General features: G+C 44.8%; 1 protein-coding gene across 1 annotated transcript in view; it reads left to right on the top strand.

Annotated features, from left to right (window-relative positions):
• Nucleotides 1–309: 309 nt before the first annotated feature.
• Nucleotides 310–27,662, top strand: part of AMPD2 (adenosine monophosphate deaminase 2) — a 49,159-nt gene continuing 21,806 nt past the window's right edge. Inside the window, exons 1-5 of the mRNA XM_015423553.1 lie at nt 310–439; nt 20,027–20,157; nt 24,129–24,259; nt 25,521–25,589; nt 26,853–26,964. Of these exons, the coding sequence (XP_015279039.1) occupies nt 361–439; nt 20,027–20,157; nt 24,129–24,259; nt 25,521–25,589; nt 26,853–26,964 (522 nt within the window). The 5' untranslated portion in view covers nt 310–360. The remainder of the gene's footprint in view (nt 440–20,026; nt 20,158–24,128; nt 24,260–25,520; nt 25,590–26,852; nt 26,965–27,662) is intronic.

Here is a 27,662-nt window from a genome sequence, read left to right as displayed (position 1 = left end):
GCAGAAAATTGGGGCTTACAAGATGCAGATCGCCAGACGCTGCTAGCCGACCTATGCAACCTTAAACCGCATTGGTTTCAGTGAGGTTACTGACTCCCAGGTGTATGGGACTGCAGTCCGGGTGTTTCCTGCAAGGGCAGCCGCTAGCGGACGGGGGAGGGTAACAAAAGCGGGGCTCTGGTTTAAGATCCGCTGGAGATCGTCTGCAGGGAACTCTGGTCAGTCCCTCGGGCGGGCGTAAGGCTCTCGCTATCAATCAGTAGGAAGGGGCGCGGCCCACCTTTGTCTCCGCCTTTTTCTTGAGTCCGATCGCGGCCGTGCCGGTTGTGAGACTTCGGCGGCGCATCAAGAAGGAACAAAATGTCGTCTGGCATCGTGCCCCCCAAGAGTGGTTCCCCACTGAGGAAGCGGGCCAGTCTTCAGGCTCCCACCACAGCAGGTGAGCGTGGATGGTGGTATGGTAGGCGATCCTTCTAACCCCCCCCCCCCGGGGCGTTGGATGCGGTTTCCCCCCCCCCGGAGGGACGTTGCCAGTAGTACTTCGCTATGGAAATTACCTTGCCCCGTGGAATGTCCATCTCTCCCTCCCCGTTAATCGTGCTGTTCTCTGGTGGTGTTTCCTACCTTTCTAAGCAGATGTTTGCTCTCTTGTTATATTGTAGGAACGCTTCAGGAGCGGCAAGGGGAGTAAAACAATCAAGGGTTGGTTTGCTTTGGGGTATATCAACAAAGGAGCTTCAGAATTTGTCTGCCAGCATAGCTGTATGTTTGGAAGCCTATTTTGACAAGACAGAAGAGGAACATGGGGAGGCATATGCCTGGGTTTTGAATTTTAGGGAGGGCTTGACTTGATGATGCGAACACATCACTCTTTTTTACCATTAGTAGGTCTGCATGTCTGATGAACACCAGAGACTATAGCAAAAGGTTTTTAGGATGCTGAATATAAAGCCACTGTTAACACAGACCATTTAGTTAGCACTCTATGGGGGTGGTTGTGTGAGCAATACATAAGCCCTTGGGAGCATTGACTAGCATCTGGGGGTTTGACTAATCATATTTCTTCCCACACCTGACATGCTAGCTGGTGGCAAGACATGTGGCTCCACTTCCTCCCAAACAGATGCACTGGCGGAGAGGAAGTTTAACAACAGCTATGCATTTCCTGTGCAACAAAACCATTATCTGGGAAAGAAAAACCCAAATTGCCATTCCTAATCTTTTCTTTTCTTGGAGCATGATATAAATCTGAACTAGCTAGAGATCAGTTCAGAAATATGTTTGGAATTCCAGGCTTCAGCTTTGAAACATTAAAGCAGTGCTGCTGCTGAGCATGTGTACAGTCCCAAGAAACGCTCACAGGTAGCATCTGTACATCAAGTCATGCCTAACACTGCTCTTTTAAGAAATAAAACACAGCCTGTACTTTCCTGCTTCATTGGTTTGCTTTTTTGTTTCACTTGACCAGTATCTTTTCAGTTCTGTACAGGTTCTGTAAGAGAGTTAATTGGCAGGGGCAGAAGACAGATGGTCCAAGTCTGCTGGTCGTAGTTTTTGAATATATTGTCTTTTGAAATTAGACTTTTGTAGGAAGTATGGGAGGCTTTATGCACTTAAAAATAATCTTGTTCATTTGGGGGTATATCTGCAGTGTGCAGTCACGTGGGAAGTCCAATAGCATGGCAGGCACGTGGGGTTTCCTCTTCCTGAAGCAGACTGCTGCTCCATCTGGTTTTTTGTCATACATCCTTGCAAGCTCCTGTTCTTCTCCATTTGGTGTAGAGATACCAAAGCTGGTATCTAAAATGTGTACCTTATATATGCACATAATGTACCTGCCTACATGTTATGTAGCCTGGCTGATAACTTGTTGTATGGTATGTGGGAGGTATGTATTTTTGAGACTGGACTTCATGCTAGTGATAAATGCCCTGTGCATGGTTTGAATGGCCTGATTTAAAATGTGCTGATTTCTGAACATTGTCCCCTCCCCCTCCAGCCTGCTAGGCTGCCTGAGGTGTACAAGTGGTCACTTGTGGCGTTTCTTTTAGTTTGGAAATAAGTGCACTGAATGGGATTTCAGTATCACAATGCTGTGCAGTAGTGTTTATCCACCTTGTTACCAGAAACTGTGCTCCAAGAAGCCCAGTCTCATTTGTCCTGGATGGCCTGTGAGGTGGTGATTAATGGAATAGTTGAGCACTTGATCTAGACTGTTCTTACTCCACTTGTTTCTCATCATTAGGTTTGCAGTGATCAGGCAGAGGGCGAAAACTGGGAGAGGGACCTGTAAGGGAGGGAATGGCTTAGGGCAAGGGTGGCCAAACTCGCTTAATGTAAGAGCCACATAGAATAAATGTCAGATGTTTGAGAGCCACAAGACATGAACAAACACTACACGTTTTTACTCGGAAATATGCAAATTTGCTTTTTATTAACATTACATGAGACTGCCAAAAATAATATCAGAAGTGGTAAAAGCAGATATTGATAATGATATTTATTTGTCCAATGATATTTGTTTGCTAATGATATTTAGCTTCCCCAGCCACCCTGCTGGGAGCCACACAATATGTGTGAAAGGGCCGCATGCGGTTCCCGAGCCACAGTTTGGCCACCCCTGGTTTAGGGGGTTGCCCTTCTGGCCCTTCTCCCTTTCCATCCCTGTAATGGAAAGCGACTGGCCCCTGGGCTGTACAGTCTCTTGGTTCTTAAACATTCACAGTGTTAAACAAGCAGATTAGGGAGACGGGTTTAGTGCATTTCACTTGCTGTTGTGGTAGTTTACTGCATGTGAGAGGGGGCTTCTTCAGAGGACGGCGGAAGACAGGAAGGGCTGGCGGGATCTGGTCCATGGGGTCGCAAAGAGTCGGACTTGACTGTGCGACTGAACAACAAAAAATGAAAAACCACCTTGAACCTCAGCGAGAAAGGCAGACTATAAAATGTTCACCATGTTACCAGCTTGCTGTTGAACACAAATCGGATTTTGCCAGTAATCTTCCAAATGTGAGGTACTAAGGATGGTTTCTTGTTTCAAAGTGTAGATAAAAATTCCTCACATTTTGAGCCTGGACTTTGTGAATCAGTACTCTGAAAGAAGGTAATATGTCTGTATCTCTGCTCTGCAGAGCTTGCTCATAGACTGCTGGCACTGAGAGCATGCCATTAGTTAGTACCACACTGCAGTGGGAAGTAAAACCCAGTGAAGAACTAATTATGAGAGTTATGCCAGGCTAGCTAGGATGTCACAGTAAGCCTGTTTTAGGGGTTCTGGCAAATTGTGAAGCAAAATGCCAGACAGGCTTCAAGTTTCTTCCCTCACTTTTTGCTTGGTGAAATACTGTTGGAACAGGTTTATTCCCCTGTGAGGCAGAGGAGGTGCCAAAGCTGACTATCTTGTATGTGGGATTGCTGGGCAAGCAACAAATTTGAAAAGAAAACCACAGCATGGCTTGCTGGTAACTTAAATATATATATATTTTTTAATTTCACAAGGAATAGCAAAGTCTGCAATGGGAAGGGTGAGTAAGATAAAAGGGTTGGTTTTTAGTGGTTTGGGCAGCTTTGGTTTCCTTCCCCTATGCTTGTTATGTCATGACCCTGCAATATGTCATGACCCTGCAAAGTTCTCTCAAATCCCTGCCACATGGGGTGAGAAAGCACAGCCAAAGTGCGGCTTTTTAGAGCCGCACCAAAAGAGACACGCAGTGGGGGGATCACATAGATCCCCTGAGCTGCCGTGCAGTTGCTCCCCGGCACGATCAGATGCCGGGGGGGAAGCCACTGAAGGGAGAGGGAGGCAGCCGAACTGTGCATGTGTGTGCATGTGCAGTTCGGCCGGGAGCCTGGATTGCTCCTGAAGACGGGCGCTCCGGCGATCCGACGGCCGCGCTTGCTGTGGCGTTGCAGGTAAGTCCTGCTCTTTAGCAGGTTCTTTTTTCATCCGCATTACCGGCCTGAAGGGACGGATCGGGGACGGGTGCACGTCAATTCCCAGATGTTGCGGTGTGCTCGCGCCCATTTGCTGCACCCCCGATCCGTCCCTCTTCCGGGCCAAAACCTCCCATGTGACCGGGGCCTCAGTATTTGCTACAAATTCCACTGTTTGGAAACAGACATGCTGCCCAAAAGTGTGTGCATTTATCTGCACACTTGGGGTTTTCTTGGTGAGTTTGGAATTGAATTTGGAGATGTTTTTGGTTCACAGTAGATGCAGTCCTTTGGTTATATAGTCTTCAAAGCAGGATCTGAAATTGCTATGATTGTCCCAGTACTCAAGATCTTTATCTGCTCATCACTGTAAGTAAATCACATTCACTTTAGTGGAGGTGGTACAATCTGGAGCTCTTTAGTCAGTTGTCTTGCCCTTGATTTGCTCAGGATCACAGCTGGGTAAAGGATTGCACCCAAATCTTCTGAGTCTGCCATATAATCACCCAGTCAGCTTTCCTTTCCTTTGTTAAATGACCCACCTCTGTCCCCCTTTGGCTGTTAGATACTGGAGCATCAAGCAAATACAGAATCAGAGGATTTATTGTTATTATTTTTTAATAAGTAAAGCAGGACGATAAGCAATCTTTTTTTTTCCAATCTGGGAAAAATCATAACAAAACATTTAAATTACTATTTTTCTAAACATTTCATATTGGTCTATATAATGAGAGATCTCTTAACCAGATGATTTTAGGTTTGAAATAGTGCTGGGGATATGTTTAGCAGTTGTAAGTCAGCTATTTGTGTTGTGTTTTGGAGGGAGGAATAACTGCAATATCTTTTGAGAATCTAATTTTAAAAAAACTAAAATAATATTAACTTGGGAAACTGTCTTAACAGTATGATAATACTTACTGGATGGTCCTCATGGGATAAGATATGTAAGAAACAGGATGATCATACTGTATGACCTATACAACAGCGTTTCTCAAATGCAGATATTTCAGTAGTACAGCAGCCTAGGGTGCTTCTCTATCTACAGACACATCCTGATGATAGTTTCTCGCTATGAGGAAACAAGCCTGAAGCACAGCTGGTGGGAATCTGCAGCTGTGAGAACTGGCTGCTGGGAAAGATGAGCTCAGTTGGGGCAGGAAGTTAGATGAGAACCTAACACTTGGATCAGTAGAGATACCAAAGGGTGAAAGTGGTGGCAATTAGGCATATGAGGGGCAGGAGCAGAGACTGATGAAGGTTTTGGAGATCTAAGCAAGAGGTTATTGCTAGGATTTGGATGGTGGTATAGCAGTCAAGGAATGTTGGTCAGTGGAGAAAGTATGTATTTAAAAGATAGTTTTATGAAATGTAGAGGGGTAATTTTGAGAGAGCTTTAAAAATTACGCTATTTGCATGACTGCGGTTAGACAGAATGCCTAGGCCATTTAGGTATTGATTTCCTCTCTGAACAGAATTTAGCTCAAGGGTCTCTGGTTTGTTTAGCAATAGTAACAAACATTTAAACTTTTTGAGTGCATTTCTTGTTTTTCTTCTTCCTTTCTTTTAAAATATAGTTGTTCATTGACTTATTTATTTATTTATTATTCGTATTTATACCCCGCCCTCCCTGCGGACAGGCTAAGGGCGTCTTACAGTGGTCGGTACAATGTACTTAGTCTACATGGGCGGCTTACAGAATGTCGCCTGTTGTAGGGCTGTTACTATTCGTTCAGTTGGTTTGTTTTCTGTTTAATTTGTAATTTTGATGTTGTATTATATTTAATGAATACTTGCACTGTGGGAGTAATTTACTTACCCAGGAGAGTGAGAAAACAATCCTCCAAGGCACATCACAGCATGTGGTATGAGCCAGGTATTGAACAGCTGCTTGAAAGAAGAATTCTCCTGGGGTATAGCAGCAACCTCCCCCCATCAGCACGCTCAAGAAGAGGTGGAACAACTTTATCATCCCACATTGATCAACAGACTGAACTTTGCCAGACCTATTCATTTAGGTAAACCTACCTCTTTGCATAATTCATTCTGGTGGTACGGTATAGATTTTTATCCATCACAGGATCCTACTTAGCAATGCAACAGTGTCTAAAAATAATCTAGTTTCATTTTTGCTGAATACAGTTTCTGTTATTCATGACATAGCATTCCCAGACACAAATGTTTATTGTTAAATGAGGTATCAGATTGTGGTACGGACTCATGTGACCTTCATCACCATCAAGGTTGGCTAGGTGTGTAGGCACTGAACACAGTGAAAGCAGATGTGAAGTAATACTCTTGTGCCCCTAGCTCAGGAAACATACACCAAAGATGGACAGGTAGGGAGACATTGGTATTTTGGAGGTGATGATGTGTTAGTGCCATATATATGCACATACAGGATTATAACAGCAACAGGTGTTTTTAAATCTGGCACTGTTCCATTTCTGCAGTGGTGTCTGTCCACAGAACCTTGTGCTAGAAACCCTCCCCCCCTTTTGACAGATCTTTGCATGATGGGCAGACATTACACTGGTGAACCATCACTGCATATTCGTAAAAGAAAAGGAAAAACCTGTGCGCACACACACTGTTTAAAGGGAAAGATAACTGCTTGGGGGGAAAATATGGAAACTAGTGTATGCTTAGTCTGTTGCGCTAACTGAATGCATCAGCATCCTTTGACAGTATGGACCTGCAATTTTATGGAGACATTTGGAAGTAGAAGTAGAGATTAAGGGATGTGCTTTGCATTGGTTTAAAACTTTCCTTATGATTAGGTCTCAGAGGGCTCCTGTTGGAGACTAGTTGTCTTCAATGTGGGATTTGTTCTGTGGAATTCCACAAAGCTTAGTCTTATCCTCCATACAATCAGATGTCTGTATAAAGCCCTTAGGGGAAATCGTTTGTGCTTTTTGAGGAGACTGTCATCATTATACTGATGACACCCACTTCTACAATTCTCTGTGCAAATTGCCTGGTGGTATTGTAGAGGTCCTGAACCAGTGCCTTACTGCTGTGGTTAAATGGCTAAGGGTGAAAATGAATCTTGACAAAATGGAGATAATGCTGGTGGGAAGACTGAGGTCTTGAAGGACATTGTGCTTCCCACTTTTGTTGGGGTCTAGTTGACATTTGCTGACTCATTCAAGAGCCTTGAGGTATACTGGATCCAGCATTATTGCTAGAGAAACAAGCCAATGCAGGTGTAAAAAAATGCATTCTTCTAACTTTGTTTAGCCTGAAAGATGGCTCCTGACCTTGACTTGGCTGATCTAGCCACATGGATCCATGCTACTGTTAGCTTGAGGCTGTTGTAGGCCATTCTGCAAGGATCTGCTCCTAAACTCATCTTGGTAACTTCAGTTGGTGCAGAACACAGCAGGCACTAGGTGAACTGTCAGGCACTAGGTGAACATGTATATCCTGCCCATTCTGTGGTCACTCCATAGGTTACCAATCAGTTATGGGGTGCAGTCCAAAATATTCACAGTTCACAGTTATCATTTGTGAAGCTCTTAATGACCTTGGATCCATGTATTTGCAGTTTCCCTGTGCTGTGCCGCAGTGGCTTCACTCATTTGAGTTAAGCCTTGAAGGTGCCACCTTACAAATGGGTAAGACTGGCAGCTGCCCATTAATGAGCATTCTCTGATCTGGCCCTTGCCTTGTGGAACAGCCTGTTTGAGAAGGTCAGGAAGGCCTCCCACTTATATCATTGCACAGAATGTCTAAAACAAATGTTCAGGATTACATTGTATAATGAAATTAGAACTGTTGCACAATGGAACAGCTGAGGAAGTTGCTTTTATAGGGCAACAGGGTTGAAGTCTTTTGTGATGCTTAATGCTTGTATCTCCTTGCTTTTACTGCCTTGTCCTCTGCCTTTGTAGCCCACATTCTTTATTATGGTGTGACATGCCATGGACAGGTTTCTTTTTGTTTGGCTGGTGGTTTGCATTGTTTTCCAATTCTGTAATCTTAGTGCTACTGTGTTACTGCATTGTTTATGGAGGAAGTCTAAAGGCTAATGCTGTCCAATTAGGTTTTTAAAAAATATATATTTAATATACCTTGAGTCTCAGTGAGAAAAGTGTGCTGTAAATGAAGCAGATAAGTAAATAAATGCCTGGTGTTAAAATTCTGCTTCTATTGTAATATCATATGTATCATTTATGTTGCAAGATATGCCATTGGTGTACTATGTGCTGGTCAATGACCGTGAATAAAACTTATAAATGCCTGGTACAGTTAGTTCTTTTTCTTTTAGGTGATACTTGGTAGGAAGATGACATTCATTGAGATGTGCATAGCACAGTACAGTTTTCAAAGAGATGAGCATATGATTTCCCAAGGAAATATTAGATGTTGCAGAGCATACACCTCTATCTGTACTGTAATTTGAGGAATTTGTCTAGAACATGAGCTCTTAAAGGGAAGCAAAGGCTGCTGAATGCTTTTGATTAAAGACTACTTAAAAATTATTGTTAAGGGATGGGACTGTCTGCAGCTTCTTTGTGTAATGGAGTGCAAGCCTTTTGTGTCTAGAGCCTCTTTGTGGGTAGTAGAAGCCTATTTTCTTTACAACAAAATGTATCTACAGGCAGAGCTGTGAACGGATTATGTAGGGCCTTGCCCATCCCATTCTTCATTTTCAGATCAGTTCATTTTCTGTGGAAGACCTGCAGGCTCCTGGCTTATCTGCTCCCCATCTTGCTCATAAAAGGGTAATGGTATCTATGCACATTTCTGACACATTCATGTTGGTGTGCTGCTGGATATTTTGATCTGGTTTACACTGTGTTCTTGATACTTATTCTTGGTTTAGTCCACACTGGCTAAAAATGCTTTGAGAATCTCATTTTAAACTGTCAAATGCAAATATACTTCTTGGCCAGTGTGGGGTAATCCAAAAATAAATACCAGGAATAAAATGTAAACAGCAGAACTTCCATTTCTATTCATTAGGGGCATCAGGTTGGCTATAGTAAGATCATCATATGCCTGAATTCTATGAAATTACACTGATGTTTTTTGGATAATGCTGTGACACCAGTCATGGATTGGCTACCCCTGCCTTGACTAGTTCAGACTTGCAGTAACTGTGATCCCAAATATAAATTTGCTTTTCTGTAGATTGATCCATAGTGTAAATGTATGAGCTATGTGGGTGAGAACATGCGTTCACTTCCATGGAATTTCTCATATTAGCAATCTGTACGCATGATACAAAGAGTGCAAAAGAGCCTCAAAGGTATTTTTAGTCTCTCTTGTGAAAATGGTTTTGGTCTTTACTAATGTACTAGGCAAAGAAGCCTTTAGAAAAGTGCTCAGTGTGCTAGCTGCAAGAAGATTGGGTCCCTTGATGACTGTGAGCAACAGGCTCAGCTTAATATTGAAATAGGAGTGATGCAAACGGACACGGTTTGACCCATGGATTTTGGGACCTGCCTTTTCACCATGCTATTGCTATATAACTCCATAAAACACCTGCAATTTTTTTTAAATGATGGAAGTCTTGTGGCTACATTTTGACATATGCGGCAAACTATTGCAGACTTTTCAGGAAAACCAGTAGGTCTCATATTTATTTTTGCTTACTGATTGATATCAACTTTAAGGATTCAATTTTTCAAGCTTTTCATAACTTGTTAACAACCTTTGTTAACAGTAGGCAAAATTATGATTGCAAGAGATTTTTTTAAAAGTTGCCAACAATTTACAAAATCTGGAATACTGCTAAAACGACCAAGCTGAATTAAAATTTATAGGCAACTAGGAGGGTAGACGGCTTACCAATAATTGTCATGTTAAAACCTTCTATTTATTTGGAACATCAGAGAAGGTCTAGGATTTGCTGCGTTAGACTTTGTGTCTTATCACACACAAATCATTAATTTCAGCCAACTGCTGTGAAGAACTTTTGGTCATCTTTTCTGGTTTTGTTGTTGAATGAAAGTTGCCAAGTAATAGCTCTCAGTATTTTCCTAGCAATAGTGACCACAGGAAAGACTGATATAGCTAGATTATCATATCCATGGTATAGATCCTACAGTTTCTCCTGTGATCTTGTCATTTGCACTAAGATACAGAGGTCTAATATTTGAGCGAGGGAGTTAAATTCTTCATTTTTGTTGAGATTGCTGTCCATTGTATGTAGCTCACAGGCTCATTCAGTGTGCCTCTCTTAAGGTTGTTGTTGTTCAGTTGAACAGTTGAGTCTGACTCTTCGCAACCCCATGGACCACATCACGCCAGGCCCTCCTGTCTTCTGTCGTGCTCCAGAGTTTGCTTAATTTCATGTTCGTTGCATCGATAACACTGTCTAACCATCTCATCCTTTGCTGCCCCCTTCTTCTTTGACCTTCAATCTTTCCCAGCATCAGGGTCTCAAGGTAAGTAAAGGCAAAGGTTTCCCTTGCTCGAGAGCCAGTTGAATCTGACTCTAGGGGGCAGTGCTCATCTCCGTTTACAAGCCGAAGAGCCAATGTTCTCCAAAGACTTCTCTGTGGTCATGTGGCCGGCATGACTAAATCCCAAGTTGCACGGAATGCTGTTACCTTCCCACCAAAGTGGTACCTATTTATCTACTTGCAATTTCTTGCTTTTGAACTGCTAGGTTGGCAGGAGCTGGGGCCAGAGACAGGAACTCACTCTGTCCCACGGCACTAGGGTCTTGAATTGCCGAACTACAGACCTTGTGGTCTGCAGCTCAGCATCTACAAACAGGAGGTTTTAGCTGTTGTTGTCAACCTGAAATCTGTTCTATTTCTATAAACCTCACCACTCTAGTACAGGAGCTAGTGCTGTATATGCAAATATAATAACGTTGTGCATCCCCTTGTTGCTCTAAATCCAAATCACAGAACTGACACATTATTTACTTAAAATACAGGCTAATTGTGCAACATATTTGAGGCACATTTGTACCCTGTGGACTGTAATATCTAAAGACCAAAGTGTTTTTCATGCTAGCTGGTATCCTTTTAAAATGACATCTGTACGACTGTTGAAATAACAGAATCCTAAAGAGAACTATGTGTAATCTCTCTCCCCTCCCCACTCCACAGTGTGTGGGGTACAGTGTTACCATAACAAACACAATTAGATTAGGTTTGCCAGATTAAAATGCTAAGCATAAATAATTTTGCTTGGAACCTCACTAATGAAGATTTTGCCTGTCACAGGAATGATGGCAGCCACCATTTTATCCCTTTCGGTGGTCATCCCCTTGCGTCTCTTCTGGTCTTGGCTCACTTGGTGGGGACGCCTGATCATTATTTCCTAAAGATGTTTTTGCTCAGGTGTTTGCTGGGTGTTGGATCCAGTTCTTTGTCAGTCAGACAACAAGAGCTTAAGATCCATGGGCTGGATACTGTGGCAAGGCTGTCTGACAGCTGGGTAGCTCTCCAGAAAGAGAGAGATTTCTAGGTGGGGCCCTGAAGCCTGCTGACTGGCTGTCTTTGAAGATGGCTCTGAGTAATGAAATGCCTGTCATTGTTGCCCCTGAGGCCCTTCATCTCAGTGACTGCTGAGTCTGGGACAGCCTCTTCCATTACGTGGGAGCAGGAGGGGGCAACAACCTCTCCTGGGTCATCCTTTGTTCTTAACAATTCAGCTCACTGCAGGTCTTGGAAACAAAAGCTCATTGCCAGCCTCTGCCAATACTGACATATCCACCTCTCAAGCTGAACATACAGAGGCAGCCTCAGTTCTTCCTCACCCAGTCCCACCTTGAAGCTTGATTTAGGGGCCAGTCTAAGGTTGGACTTCATATACTTGTGCAGTGCTAGCAAGAGAACGTGTCCTGGTTTAAACTGGGGAATTTGGGATGTAGGAAATCCTACTGGCTACAGCTAGATGGACACTAGTGTTTAGTGGTTGATGATGCAAGGCGAGCGGAGGGAAAGGGCTTGGTCGCCTGAATTCTAGCCAGACTAGGATTTAATATTTCAGGCAGACTAAGAACAATATCTTGTGAATTGACTTCTGAATGGGGGGGGGGGGAGAAAAGAAGAAAAGAACTTCTAAACTTATGCTTAGAGGCCAATTTCTTTCTGAGGCTCGCCCTTTTCTGACGTGGTGCACGGAGCTGTTGGAAGTCCTGACGTGAAGGCCGATCCCCTGCCGTTGCTGCTTTTCTGGAACTGGCAGCTGTGGCTGGCGTCGGGTTAACTCCTCCTTTGTCAGGGGCCAGGAGTCAGCTCTGCTGCCTGGACACTGTTGGTTTTTCTCCTGTGTCTCTGCTTGTCTCCCTTGGAAGAGGCTGTAATTTTTTTTGTCTCTCTCCCCCCATTGTAGCTGTGGTTGGTACAGCCCAAGCCGGCTGTGGAGCTGGAATCCTGTGGGACTGCAGCTTGCCGGGAGGAGGTTGTGAAACACCGGCAGCAGCAGCAGCGGCGGCAGCAGCAGCAGAGAGCAGGAGCCTCTTTCTGATCAGTCCTTGACAGCCTCCTTGCTGGCACTTTGCTAGCCTGAGTGTCCCCCGGGGACTTCCTGGCCCCGTGCTCAGGTAGATGGCAAGGGGATGCTTCTGGCGTAGACTGTCAGCTCCTCGCTTTCCAGGTAGCAAAGACAGAGGCTTAGTGAGGCCCTGAACACAGCCAGGTTTGTAAGTATTTGGAAATCTCTTTTTCTGTTTGTTCTCCTGGGGCTTGAGTTACAGCTGCTTGTTTTTGTTGCGAATGCGAAGAGGTTTGCTGGGTAAGTGAATCCCTTCTGTTGTCTTTAGGGGGCTGGAATGGAAATATTGTCTCCGGGGACTTAGAGCCTTTTCCATGAGCTGGACATGTGGAAGTCCTTGCGAGTGGCATGGGCTGCTGCAGCAGATAAAATGCTGGTGTTAGAGTGGGAGGAGCGGCAAGTTCTATGGGTGTTTTGTGTGTTGTGTCCAGCATTTGAGGTTTTTGCTGGGGAGGAGGATGTGTTGTGTCAAGGGGAGCAGAGACTGGCAGCTCTGAGACGTTGTGCTGCTGTCACTTCTGGCAGCTGGCTGCTTGCGAGGGAAGGAAGGAGTCCTCTGTCTGCTGTCCTCAGCAGATGCTGGAGCAGCAGTATGGGGGCAAATGGTATGGGCTGGAGCTTCTCTTTCGGCTGTTCTGTTCCTTATTATGTTGTGGCTTATAGTGCAAGACTGATGGTTTCTACTAGTGATGGGAAGATGCTTGGAAGCTCGGGGGGGGGGGCCGTGTGCGATGTCCCCTTCCTTCAGCCTCCATTCTGTTTCTGGGCTTCGGTGGCAGGAGGCTTCTAATGAGAGAAGCGCCTATAATACATATTTTTTATATGTTCAACAACCTAAACTACATTTACCATGTACTGAAAGACACAAAAGAAATAATGTAACTAGCATTTCTCAAAACAAGAATGTTAAAAAAAATGCTACAACCTAATACTTAAAAGAATATTACTCTTTAGAGGAAGGTGCAGTATTACTCTGAAAGACCACTTGTAAAGCTGCCCAGTTCTTTTCTTCACCCGAGTACCTTGTTGCTGTATTTATAGAATGCTACCTTTTCTTGTGATGCCAGAATAGGTATATCTGTAATCCTCCATGGAATATGAGAGTTTTTCTAGTTTTCCACCTTCTAGCCACCAAGAAAGTGCCATTTTAGCTATAACTGCTGCTCATAATTGCTTTCCCAGTGTATGGGGAAAGCTTCATGGAGAGCTTGCATGAAAGAAAAAGGATGTGTTTCACTCAAAGTCAAACTGTAGCACCTAAAGACCGCTTGCTAAAAAGATGTTATCATAAGTTAACCTCACAACATGTGTTCATGAGGTGTGATCTACATTATGGCATCATCATGCATCTGAATTAGTCACGTTTGTGTGTGTGTGTGGCATGGGATACCAGAGACCAGCTGTTCCCAGAGAGAAGTGACAGATGTACATGTGACTGACCCAGCATCCATAGCTACATTCCTGTAGAAAAAGCCTGTTTATGGCAGGGGGCTGACTGAGTGAGGGTCTAGGTTCCCCATGTACTAAGACCATTAGAATTTTAAAATGCAGTGGGGCGGATTTGGGAAGCACTGTAGAAAGGATCTGTCTTCACTTCTAATAGCCCCTGATGCCTGGTCTACAAATGCAACAGAATTAGTGGGTAGAATTTGCTGGACAATTTCACACTGTAGATGAAAAAAAACTTACATTATAATGCTTGTTCCTGCAAAAGCACCCTGCAGATAAATAGCACATTGGGTAGAAAGGTTATTGCCTAGTCTTTCGTGTGCTGCGCTAGTTTTCCACTTACAAGGAATTGTAAAATTAGGGGAGCTTTGAAAAATGTAATCCATCTGCAGTCAGAAGTAATCTAGTCCATTCGGCTACCTGAGCCTGCTTTGCGGGGAGGGCAGGGTATAAATTTGACAATAAATAAATAAATACCTCAGTATTGCCTCATTCAGCTGCATATGTAGACCAGGCCCAAGTGTGAGAAAAGTAGGCTACATTGCTGACTCTTACTGAAATTTTATTCCAGCACTGCAGGTGTGTTGTGTTGCTGGGAGTAGAATGGGAGTTGATGCTCCCCAGTAGTCTTTGGTAGGTTCCCAGAGAATGTCAAACCAGGCTGAAAGTTTTGTTGCCACACCCTAAAGCTGGTGGTGGCAATGGTAGATGAGAGCCAGCATGGTGTAGTAGTTAGGGTGTCAGACTAAGATCTGGGAGACCTGGGTTCAAATCCTACACTGCCAGGGAAGTTTCCTAGTGAACTTGGGCCAGTCAGCACTCTCAGCCTAGCTTTCCTCACAGAGTAGTTGTGAGAATAAAATAGGGAAGGGGAGATTGTCCTAAGCCCCTTTGGTTCCCTGTTGGTGAGAAAAGTAGGGGTATAAATGAAGCAAGTAAATAAATGAAATGGTAGACATTTGATCTCTGCTGCCATTCATCGTGCCAACCAGCTAGCATTAGAGTGATGGGTTGTACTTGGCTGTCCCCTTTGAGAGCTAAAGGCCCATGTGGACTTTGATGGGGTTGCCAAGCCCTATCCCTGCAAGCAGCCTGGCTATTCCGCAGGCCTGCTGGTTTTCCCTAATGAATTGACTGTTTGCACTGCACATGGGGAGCCCATTAGAGAGACATGTGATGGTCATTAGCAAGGCACAGAGGAGGCAGCAGGAGCCTGAGCAAACACTTCCTCCCTCCATCAGCCCAGCCTCTGGGACTTTGAAGATGAAAGCACTGAGAATAAGTTTTGACAGGGGATGACTTACTCTGCCTGCACAGCGGCACAGGTTGATGCGCCTGCTGCACAAGGACATGTGATGTGGTGACTTCCCGAGGGCCAGTCACACAAAGCAGCCATCATAGCCTTTTTGACATGAAGGAGCCCTTGTGCTGTCTGTAGAATCCTTGTGTCACTCCAGGGAGCTCAGGATGTATGAGTAACTCCAGAGAGACTAAACTGGTTGCTCTTATGTCACCCCACACATTGCAAGATAATTGTAGCACTTGCCTAACCTGCTCAATAAGGAAAAGCAGTGACATGTGACATAGAGGTTTCAGGGAGCAGGCTGCTAATAGACCAGGGTTGACTTCCTTCTGCGTAACAACTTCCATGCTGAAGGGAATAAAAACTGAAGGTCTGCAGGAAACACCACTTCACTAGCTGTGGCAGTGCAGCTGCTCCTGGAGTGCTGTGAACAGTTATTTGACTGCACAGCACTGAGTTGCACAGGAGCGAAGGAACAACTTGATAAAGGCCTGCAAAATTTTGCATGGTGTAGAGAAATTATTCTCCCCTAATTCTAGAACTTGGCCTCTTCCTACAAAACCAGTTGGCAGTAAGTTCAAGCAAATGAACGGAAGGTCTGCTAATGGATGGTTGGCTTGTGGAACTCAGTCCCATGGCCATATGGTGATGACATCTGACTTAGATGGGTTTAAAAAGGGAATGGACAGATTTGTGGAGGATAGGTCTGTCACTGGCTATGAGCCATGACAGTTGAATGGGACCTCTGGATTAAGAGGCAGAATTGTTGGATACTGGGGAGCAGTCAGCAAATGAGGGTCTGCAGGCTCTCTGGGTGGGTTTCCTTGTGGCATCTTATTGGCCACCATGGTGAGCTAGGTGAACCATTCGTCTGATACAGAATGGCTACTCTTACGGAGCATACTCCAAATCTCCTATTCACATTTAAGAGATTGGTACTTTTGCATATACTCTGGGCGATTATGTGAAACATCATGTGTGATGTGAAGATTCTTCTTGTAGCTCCTGGGCACACGTTAACTAGGGTCTTTTCCACATTTGCCTGCCACTCTGGATTTTCTCAGTGTTTAAGTTGAGGAATTTAAGCCCACGGCAACACAGCATGCAAATAACCTGGGGGAACAGCAGGCTGAAACCAGGCTGACACCTGAAGGAAGGCAATGTAATGCAGAATGGGGGGGGAAACTGGATCAAAAAGATGGCTGAATTTGATTTTAGTGCAGAATTGCTTGGAGGACATGCATCTCTCTTCGACACATTGCAGTCTCTCTTTCACTCTATAGGGAGTATGGCGGAACAAGAGTAACCCATCTTCCTTGAAGTATGGCCCCGTTCACACGGAGCATTTGCTGTGCTGAAGGTACGATAGTCCCGTGGATATTCCGGGTGTGATCACACCGGAACATCTGGGAGGCGTAGTGCACCCGTGGCGAACCCGTGGCGTCCCGCCGAAGATGCGCATGAAAAAAGTACCTGGGATGACTTACTGGCAAATGGTTTGCCACGGGCTGCATGCGGACTCCCTTGGTGTGATTGCGCCGGCACGCGGCTTTCTCCCCCGTCCTCTTCGCCGCGGAGAAGCCGCTGTCGCGTCTGATCACATAATGGCGCATCAGAATGTGATGGCGCAAATAGCCACGCTTCCCCCCCGCGCGTGCACATTTTCCGGCACATCTGATGGGGGTCCACGTAGAGTATCCTTGAGTCAGAGGCCCAAGAAAGTAATCTGTGGGCAGTCTTATAATGAGCTGGGGCTGAATCAGTTACTCTTTTCTGTGGGATCAGTACTATTTTATCTTTCAGGTTGTTTCTAGGTGTTGGGAAGGAGGAAAAACATCCACATGCAGTGGCCAAGCAGGCTGGGAGGGGCCGTTTCAGTGCTATGCTGGCTTCTCAGAACTTCCTTGAATGTCAGATTTAGCAAGGCTCTGGCTACAATTGCCACTTTTCTTTCTGGGAAGCTGCCTGTGTTAGCAGCTGCAGGACAGGGCAAAACCCGACAGGTGCAGTTCTTCCTGTGTTGGATATTGTTGATGAGGAAAGTGTCACCTGTTGAATTTCTGCCCATCTTGCAGCTATCCCTGTCAGAGAAGTAAAGGTTGGCAGCCCTAGTGCTAGTTCTCTCTCGTAAGGCTTTTGGGTAGCAGTGAGTGGGGAACAGCCCAATGTGGTTGTGGCCACTTCTGTAGAAAAAGGGGCTGAGGCAATTCTTGAGGGATGGATACTTTGTTTGCTTTGTGTGTGTCCCCAGCAAGATCCATAGTAGACAAGAGTTGTTGGTATCTTCTCCGGTGCATGTTGAGCACAAGAGTAGTTAGTATCTTCTCCAGTGCATGGTGAGCACAAAGCAGCCAAGTTTGCTTTGTGTGTGTCCCCAGCAAGATCTATAGTAGACAAGAGTTGTTGGTATTTTCTCCGGTGCATGCTGAGCACAAGAGTAGTTAGTATCTTCTCCGGTGCATGCTGAGCACAAAGCAGCCAGGGCTCAGATCAGCTGAGTTTTATAATATCTCCAGTAACTCTGTGTTCCTTCCCTTGGGGGGAGTCCATGTTGTTTACCTTGCTTTATTTTTAGGAGTTTTGAGGTCAGGCTTGTAAATTCCAGTGCTTTGAGTTACAGCAGAAGGAAACATGGGCAGTCGCCTCCGCAGTTTTAACAGCTTGTTTGGCCCAATCCTGTGTGGCAGAAGGTAGCTGGATCAACCCCTGGATTCCTGTGCCGTTTCAGAGAATCCATTGCATGGCAGATCTTGCCAACAGGAAACAGAGGGCTCTAGAGGTGATGTTTATTGATTTCTTCTGCAACGCTCCCTGTGTCTTGCATGGGATCTAGGAGTGGCTGTGTTATTGCAGCAGCAGGAAGGAAAGGTCTGCTCTGCAGGCAGTTGCCCTCATTAAAAAAAGAAATAATGAAGGCTTGAGAGCTGAAAGCCAGTCACCATTATCAAATGGCCTCTGAGCAGTTTCTCATGCGATCGTGTCCCTGCAGCTCGGTCCTAGGGGGTCTGGCTGATCCATCTATGATGTTTGCCTTCAGCCTCTGTGGGTGCAAACAGGAGAGAGAGTGTCTTTGCCAGGTTCCTTTCATGGAACAAAGGATACCTTATTCCTCTTACAGTCTCTCTGGAAACAGGCTAAGGTGCTCGTTTCTGAGCTGAAGCTGGTTGTTGTCTCCAGGTCAGAAGGCAGGACAGGACTTCTGGCCCACCTGATTTAGGCTATGGCATGAAAGAATAACCCTTTTTAGTGTGTTTGTCGTTTTGAGCTGCTTTATAGTGAGCCAGGATAATTTAGTGCAGCACCCTGACTGGATGACTATCTCCTTGGGCTTGAGCAGAAGTCTTTTCCCCAGACTACGTAATAGCCTTCTAACTGGACAAGCAGGAAGATGAAACCTGGGCCTTTTGTGTGCAAAACCTGTGCTCTACCACAATGGCCAGTCCCTTTTCCCTCCAGTTAGGACACTCTGCTGGTATTTGGGAGGGCCTGAATCTGTTCCTGACCCTACTAGAAACAACCTGTTAAACTGGGCGTGTATTTTTATCTCTGTGTACTGGAGTCTTCCCATCTGTAAAGTAAAGAGATACTGCTGGAAAATGTTATCATGCCATGTCAAGCATGCTTGAAGAAACTGCATAAATGGGAGTAACAATGACTTCTCACACGGCTGGAACATGCACAGTACAGAAATTAAAGAATTGCATGGTGTGTTTATTGAGGGGATCAGTGTTTTGATGTAGAAGAGCTGTCTTGAAGTTCTTGTTGTATTAGCAAAATGGTGGCTTACAAATCCGACAGAGAACAAAAGCTGTGTGACTCACTGGTTTTATCTCTGATTCTGAACCTGCTGTAATGGCAGAAGGAAGAGGATTTTAAGGTAGTTCTGAAGCATTTGCAAGTGAGCAGAAATGGGAACCTACAGCAAAGAAGGACAGCTGGTGTTTTGACGGGGAGGGGCACAGCTGATCTTTGAGTTGGATCTTGGGGACTGAGCGAATAGCTCAAGCAGGATCAGTTAGTAGCATTTGAACTAGGGAGCAGCTTCCTCTTCTTTTCAGTGTAGACTTTGATCGTAACTGGTAAATTTTCCCAATTTATGAACACGTGGCCCAGCTAGTGGAATAAAACCCAGAGAGTTGCCCATTTGTTGTAAAAAAATACCGATTATCAGACATTTTATATAAAGTTGTATCATTGCTGTAGGAGTCTCAGTTGCCTTGCTTCTAGTTCATTGTGTGTGTGTGTGTAGCATCTTTGCTATGGTAGTGTTCTGAACCAGCCCGAATCCTAGTGACTTCATATTTTGCAGCACTTAAAGATAGGAATGTTGTTTGGAAAGCCTTCTGAGGAAGAAAGCGCACAATCAGATTCTGCTTTCAAGGGTTCTGAGCCTGGGGGATGGACAGGGAGTGCATGTTGACCGTTTTCATGTGCAGCACTGATTTCTCCAACACCTTAAATTTGAATGCTTGGGATTCCTGCATGTCTGTTTGAAATAAAAGAACAGATGAGCATAGAAGACTTTACTGACTGGCTTACATATTGTGGTAGAAGCTTTATTTATATGTGACGTTTACATTCCCTGTTCTTCATTCAAGGCTGCTTTCATGAAACAGCACTGCTTTAAAATGGTAACAAAATGAGGTTCTATAAGTCATTGCTGTTTCCACCCATTGTCCATTTCCATCAAGTATGTAAGTGTCTTGCAACAGTTGAATGGAATTACAGGTTTGTGCTAATTGGCAAAGAGGTTTGGAGATGACCGTAGGCATACAAGGCTGTGCTTTAAGCAGATCTCATTTCTCATCCTGGGGAATAACAATTAAGCTTGCATTTGGTAGCTTTCTCTTGCCTTATGGCTGCCATCTTATGTTTCCACAGAGATCCACGGAGGACCACGGACCCGCCAACTGCAGCCTGCACGTTCCCTCCCAGGGCCTCCCCACTGCCTGAAGCATTTTCCTGTTGACTTGCGTACCTCCATGGATGGCAAGTACAAGGAGATTGCCGAGGTAGCCTTTCATCTTCTGTGTTGTTGCTTTCAATTCATAATAACTTTCAAATAAGGCCTGTGAGGGCCCAGACCTCTTTTTTCAGTTGCTTTCTTTGATGCTTTACAATAACAATCTTGCCAGGTTGAAACCTGTTCTTAGGGAAGCTTGGAGAAATACATGTGATCCTTTGGCATTATCATTGCCACCATCATAGAAGGTGCTTGGAGTAATTTCTCACTTAGACATGCATGTAGTTTGTGGTTCTGTAGAAGACTGGGCTGCCAGCATGTTAATTCCACCCCAAAGCAAAAAGTGTAGTGTTCTGCTACCACCGTAATTCCATAGGCTGCCGATTTGTGCAATGGTTGTAAAGCCAGGCTAAGGTAAGAATTCCTTGCAGTAACCCCATATCCGGTCATGTATTGCTCACTAGTGTCATGTTCTCTGGCAAATTTTCTAACACAGTTCTGCAGTGAGCAAGAATTGCAACTTGGCTTAGTTTATAGTGGCCATTTCCACAATGAGGCCCTGGACCACTTGCCACAAACTCATATTAGCCCAAACCTGGCCTGGAAGCCTAGCTGTGTCTGGCTAGTGAGTGCAGAGTTTTACGCAGGACTGTTTGAATCATTTTGGAAGTGTGGAATCACCAGACTGTGTGATTAGTGAACTCTGCTGTCATTGTTAGAGACCTGAGAAGACAAGGAAAGCCCCAGTCCATTTCAGTCATCTCAGGTAGTAGATGAATAATCTTTCAGGGAGAATGATTACAGGGAGGACTTTGGCCTGACCTTATTTTCATCAGTTTTTGAAAGCTTGATGTATTTGCCATTTAGTAAGACCCAAAGGGGTCCACGTTTTCTACCCAGCAATATTTTGTTCATTACCAAGTGGTCATGATCTGCTACACCATTAATGCCAATGCTGTGGCCATTTTGACAGATGTAAAAGAAATGATTCCACTGTAATTGCTGGTGTGAAAATTTGGCTTTCAGCCTTTAGTTACTTTTCAGCAGTGAGTGCAACTCACCACAGGCACGTTTTCAAGAATTGGGTCCCAAGTGAATTAATTGAAAATGCATTTGACTGACTGGCGGGTTAAGTAATTGAATTGATTGTCTTATTCACTGGGGGAAAATCCTTTCAGAGCAAGCCTGACTTAGCATTTCCTAGCCCTTATCTTTTTTGCGGCACACTGCTTGCTATTTGTGCCTCAGTGCTGATTAATTGCAGAAATGATGCATGCATAGCAAATAAAGTCTCCTGCATGCAGTCAATTAGTGCTTTTCAGGCTTTGGTTAGTATTAAGGTTTGATGTGGGGCTGAAAGCAACTACACCTGTGTTGTCTGAATAGCTTTGAAGCTGGGATAAAATGGTCTTTCTTACACCTATTCTTAATGGCTGGAGCAGGCTCTTCATGCATGGTGTGAATGTGCTTTATTATGTTTCTTATATAATGTTGGCTCAACCATTTCCCCCCTTCCTGGATTGTGAAGTTGGTTGTCAACTTTTTGAAAGATGTTTACATTGTGGTTTATATGGTGGTTTAAATAAATGTACATGTCATAAACATTGTCTTTCACCTCTCTTCCTTCTGAATTAACAAGTATTTTTAAAGCAGTTAAGAAACTTTTACAGGGATACGTGGGATTAATGACAGTATAAGAGCTAGCCAATAGTCACGTCAAATTTTCTCCATTCAAACTCATCCGTACCCAAAACCCATAAAACTGTATTTTTTTCAGAGTTTTATCTTTGGTATTAATATGTACATGCATTCTCAAGGCATCAAATATCTTTTCTAGCAAACGGTCAAAATGAAAATATTGTTTGTCTTCGCCTAGTTTTGGGTGGGCTCATTTGCTGTTTGAAGACTGATAGAAATATCACACTTCTGTCTTCAAAGAATCATCAGCTGAGATCCTCTTCACAAATTTGGGTGACTTAAACAGATTTCATGCTTCAGACCTCTTCATCCATTAAATCATACCTGCTGGCAGAAGAATGTTGTGGGTCCCCCCCCCCCATACACTTTTATTTCAGTTCAGTTTATTCAAGGAAAATGTCCAAAAAGCCCATTGGCTATTGGACTCTCAAAATGTAGCCATTGAGTTAAAACTGTATATGCATTTAAAGTTTTAAAATGAGAAAGGAATTGGTCCTAAACAGGAAAAACTGAAGAAAGAAGAAGAATGGTGGTGATTGGGAAAGGATTAGAATCTGCCTGCTCTAGTTTCCATCTGCTAAACTGTCATGTTGGGCATAAGACTAAACCTCCCAGCACCTTTCTGATGAATGTTTGTGGATTATTTATTTATTTTTTCCATTAGATTTCTTGTCCGCCCTTCCCCGCTTACACGGGGCTCAGGGTGGTTTACAACAAAATCAAAATATTTCAATACATTATAAAACCAATTCAAACCACAAGAATTCAATATTAAAAGCATAAATATTTAAAATTTTTAAGAACAAGATGGCATATCTAGCATTCAGGGTTGTTTTTTTTTTTTTTTTGGGGGGGGGGTGCCAGGCAGATGTAAGGAGCCGTCGCTGGCCTCAACCAAAAACCTGGTCGAATATCTCTGCCTTACATGCCCTGCAAAACTTCAGTAGATCAAACAGGGCATGGATGTCATTTGGCAGAGAGTTCCACCAGGCTGGGGCCAAGGCCAAAAAGGCCCTGGCCCTGGTTGAGGCCAGCCGGATAACTTTGGGGCCAGGAACCAGATTGGAGTAGGTCCGTTGCCGATGTTTCATCCAGGAAACTCTGGAGCTGCTCAGCAACCACTCTTTCAATTTACTTTACTCAGAAATGAAAGATTCGACACTGGGTGGTAATTGGCTGGGTCAGTAAGAACATAAGAGATGCCAATGTTGGATCAGGCCAAAGGCCCATCCAGTCCAACACTCTGTGTCACACAGCGGCCAGAAATACCAGTGCCATCAGGAGGTCCACCAGTGGGGCCAGGACATTAGAAGCCCTCCCCCTGTTGGCCCCCCCAAGCACCAAGAAGACAGAGCATCCCTTGCCCCAGAGCCCCTAGCTATACCTTGTGGCTAATATCCACTGACGGACCTCTGCTCCATATGCTTATCTAATTCCCTTTTGAAGCCGTCCATGCTTGTAGCCGCCACCACCTCCTGTGGCAGTGAATTCCATGTGTTAATCACTCTATGGGTGAAGAAGGACTTCCTTTTATCCATTCTAATCCGACCGCTCAGCAATTTCATGGAGTGCCCACGAGTTCTTGTATTGTGAGAAAGGGAGAAAAGTACCTCTTTCTCTACCTGCTCTTTCCCATGCATAATCTTATAAACCTCAATCATGTCACCCCTCAGTCGTCGTTTCTCCAAGCTAAAGAGGATCCAGAGTTGGCTTTTTCAGGAGCGGAACAACCACAGCCTCCTTCAGCCCCTCTGGATAGACTCCTGAGTCCAGGGACAGATTAATAGTGTCCACCAGGGGCCCCCATATACCATTGCCACCAGCCTTCCCAGCCACAAAGGACATGCTCTAGAAGGCATGTGGTTGGCCTAACAGGAATTCTGGCCTGGTGGGAGGTCTGACCTCCATAGGAGGGAGTTGAGCTGTGTAATAGTTTAGGAGCGGTAGTTTCTTAATGTTGATACATTAATGTGTCAGAAACATGTTCGAAGGAGCAGTGGTGGGGAGGGCCCTGAGTCTATAAATCATTAATGCATTGTCCGATGACCTGGGCAGTGAGAAACCAGAAGCAGTGACATTTCTTCAACAGCAGGGAGATTCACCCAACAGCTGTTATGAACCGCTTCTGTTGTGACCTTTCCCACTAGGCCACTAAGGGCTCTCACTGATGCTTAAGACAAGGTTCCAAGTGGCAATAGTTTACTTCAGGAGTAGCTTGAGCAGGCACCTTGTACATCTGATTGTGCTGTTTACCAGGCGTTTGCTGTGTGGTAGGTTTATCTCACTGACACCCCCCCCCCCCCGGTGCTGTTGTGCCCACAGGAGCTGTTTTGCCGCTCGTTGGCTGACAGTGAAATGCGCAGTGCCCCCTATGAGTTCCCTGAAGACAGCCCCATTGAACAGCTGGAGGAGAGACGTCAGCGGCTGGAACGGCAAATCAGTCAGGATGTGAAGTAAGTTGCTGCCCTTCTCTGTCTTTCCTGTGATCTTTCTGGCTCCTTTGGCACTCCTGTGAATAGGAGGGAGCATTTCTAGGGAGTCTGAGGATAAAGGTGACCAGACGAATAAGATCCTGGGATAAATGGCAAGAAACCCAATGGAAGTCCTCTTTAGCCACTACCCAGAGCTATAACTCAGGAAAAGGGTTGAAGAAAGAGTTACTGGAGCTCCAATGGTTTCCTTACACCGCAATATTTTGTGGTAAAAGTAGCAGCCAGTGCGAGATCCAGTTGGCAGGTTAAGCTAGGAGCTTCACATGTGCTACTGGCTGGGATGTCTGTGTGCCACAAGCATGGCTGTGTGTATGTATGTGTGGCTGGCAGTTTTACACTGTGCTTGTCCTACACACAGTCTGTCTTGGGTTTCCTGGACTTCTCACAGGTGGGTTTGCTTTGCAGCAAGTGGAGGGCTACCTTACCAGCAGGCAAAGAGGACGTTTTATCCCACGCCATCTGGCCCTGGTTTAACCACTAGAGTTGGGAACTGCCTGGAGAAAAGAATTTTCTGTACCTCTAATAGAAGTTTAATGAGATGTTGTTTACCAGGTGATGTTATTTACATCCATGCAATGAAAAATGTCAGCTGCTCATTTTTGTACATTATTTCTCTATTAAAGGGATGGGATATTTTCTCCAGGCTTAGTGGCGACCTACTTTCCACATTCCTTTCAAGAGGAAAATTGGGATGGTTTGGCTTTTGGGAATGTTCTGCAAGTTATCCTTGCTTTCCCTGAATCCCTGTGCACGCTGATTCCTTTCTTTGTTTCCTGGTTCATGGTCATCATTGTTTGCCATGGCATCCAGATCAGGAAGGCTGTGGGCACTGCTAAATGTAGTGTTCCTCCAAACTAGAATCAGGAAACCATGCAAAATCAGTAGCAAGAGTTTGTTGCATTTGGATGTTATGGCAGACCATGGTTACTACAGGCTCAGAAACAGATGAGGGAATCAGTATGTGCATGACAGCAGTGTTCCTGGTAGCCAAGCCATTGTTGGTCTGTGATGTAAAAACCAGGCCACTTCCGTTCATTTTCTTTGGATCCCGTTGCTGGTGAATTTTGCTGTATAGTGTCTGCCATTTCTGGTGTTGGTTTCTGCATTAATGCTAGTGTTTTCTCTTCTCCTCCTTTTCTTCCACTACTTCCTCACCTGTCTCTCTCCATTTCTCTGTTTGTCCTTATCTCGGCGTTGGCCTCCACTACCCATTTGTCCTCAGACTAGAGCCCGACATTTTACTCAGAGCCAAACAGGACTTCCTGAAAATTGACAGTGCTGCTGACTTACAGTGAGTGCCCAGCATTAACTCTCTATGCCCTTGACTCAGGGGTGGGCATGGGAGCACCATGCAGGCTGAATCCTCTATCCTGTCCCTCTCTTGGCTGACATGAAGTGAGTGACTCTCTTGCTAAGTTCTGTCCACCTCCATAAGGCACATCCCCACTTGCAATTGTATAAATTCTGGGCTGTTTAAATAATTAGTTCAGAAAAATCCTAATCTGCAGAAAGCAATAGTATTGGAAGCACCCCAAACCTGTCAGGAAACAGGCTCGCAATTAGGCATCAAGGTGGAAGGGGAAAAAGTCCTCTGTAAGGGAAGTAAACTGCTGGCTTGGGGTGGGGGTTGCAAACCATTCTGGTGTATGTCAGAGTTGGGATTGGGAACTTCACTGCCTACATTCTCAGAACCCTGATAACTAGTCCAGACATTCAATTCTTGTGCCCTCCCCTGGGCTTAGAGTGACCCAACACTGGTGAGTGGTGAATTCCTCACTTTACACTGCTGGTCACCTTCCATTGGTCTTTTGCTGTGAGCTCCGTTTCCCTCCTGTCCTCCCCCCCCCTTTCATGGTAGACAAAGTGGATGGAGCCAGCCTCTTGTCTGTGTGTTTATAACCCCCCCCCTTCCCGGTGCATTGGCTGACTAGCCATTTAGATCCTTATGTGCCAACTGCTCAGCCAGTCAGGATCCTTATCAGGGATCACTTGTTAGAGATCACTTAAAGACCAGCTCCTTCTGACTCTGTCCATTTTTTCCAGCATAGAAATGGGGCAAAATGTCCCCTCCTAAGAGTGTTCCTGACCCCCATCAGGGAAATCTCTCTACTAGGTACACTCCTTGTCAGGGCTTTTTTTTTAAAAAAAAAGAGGTGCTGGAACTCTCAAGAGGGGAAAAAAGTTTTCAATCTGTATACTGAAAACTTATGAACTTTTAACCATTTTAAAAAGAATTTTGTCAAAGAGGTTCTGGAACTCTGTTCTGGAGTGTTCCTCCAGAGAGAGAGAAAAAGCCCTACTCCTTGTGATGGTGCTCATGGACCAGCAAATACCAGTTACTTTTTTATCTCTCCCCCTCCCATAGCTCAGGGTTGCTGCTGTCAAGGGGTCTGAAAGTCCGTGTTGCACGTGTTTGTGTGCGGTACGTCCTGCTTTGATGTCTTCACATGCCTGTTTGAAAAGGAGGCTCCAGTAGCAGGGCAGGATACAGGCAGAGTCCAATCCATCACTTACTGTTGTTTCTTCACCTCTTTCCTTTTTTCTTCTGTCACAGGTTGTTTAAGGAACAGGGTGAGGACCTTGTGGACCATCTTCCTAAAGATCGAGATGTGCTTCTAGAGAGAGAGTTTCAGAGGGTCACCATCTCTGGCGAAGAGACATGTGGGGTAAGGTTGCCTGAGGCAGGACGGAATGGAAATTAGGATTTATTCAAAGCAGGACACAATGGAGGTAGGATTTACTCCTGCTGTTCCATACTTTTCCCTCAGACTTCAGAGCGTACTGATTTCTGCTGATAAGACTGTGTTAGGTGGTGTCTGGGTAGGAAATGATGACACTATATCCACCACCACCCCGATCTTTCCACTGAATTACCAGCAGTGGCTATCCAGGGTCTCAGACAAAGGTCCTTCACATCATCTTCTACCTGATCCTTTTAACTGGAGATGGCAGTGATTGAACCTATGACCTTCTGCATGCAAAGTGAATGGTCTTAACACTGAGCCATGGCCCCACCCCAGTTTGGTTATGTAAGAGGATCAGACGTATTGAAAATGGAATGTGTGCAGTTATAGCTCCTCCCATATTGTGCCATGCAAACTGTTCTCATTTTAGTCACTGCTCCTTCATGTGCTATGGCCAACCTCAATAGACTTCCCATTTGGGTGATAATTATGGCTCACTGAACTTGATGGTGGCATAACAGTGAGGAAGCCAATACCTGACATGTCATTGTTGACTTTTATGAACTGTGAGGGTAACAGTGGTTACCTTAAAACGTCAGAGAAAATTACACTAAATACAATCTATATGAAAATTACAGCATGTGCTAGTGCAGTCAGGTATTTTCACCCTCAATGTAGGG

Source organism: Gekko japonicus, unplaced genomic scaffold (genome assembly GCF_001447785.1).
Source record: "Gekko japonicus isolate JY-2015 unplaced genomic scaffold, Gekko_japonicus_V1.1 scaffold3595, whole genome shotgun sequence".
Classification (NCBI taxonomy): Eukaryota; Metazoa; Chordata; class Lepidosauria; order Squamata; family Gekkonidae; genus Gekko; species Gekko japonicus.
Note: the sequence above shows the minus strand (reverse complement) of the source record. Positions and strands in the feature narration are given on the sequence as shown.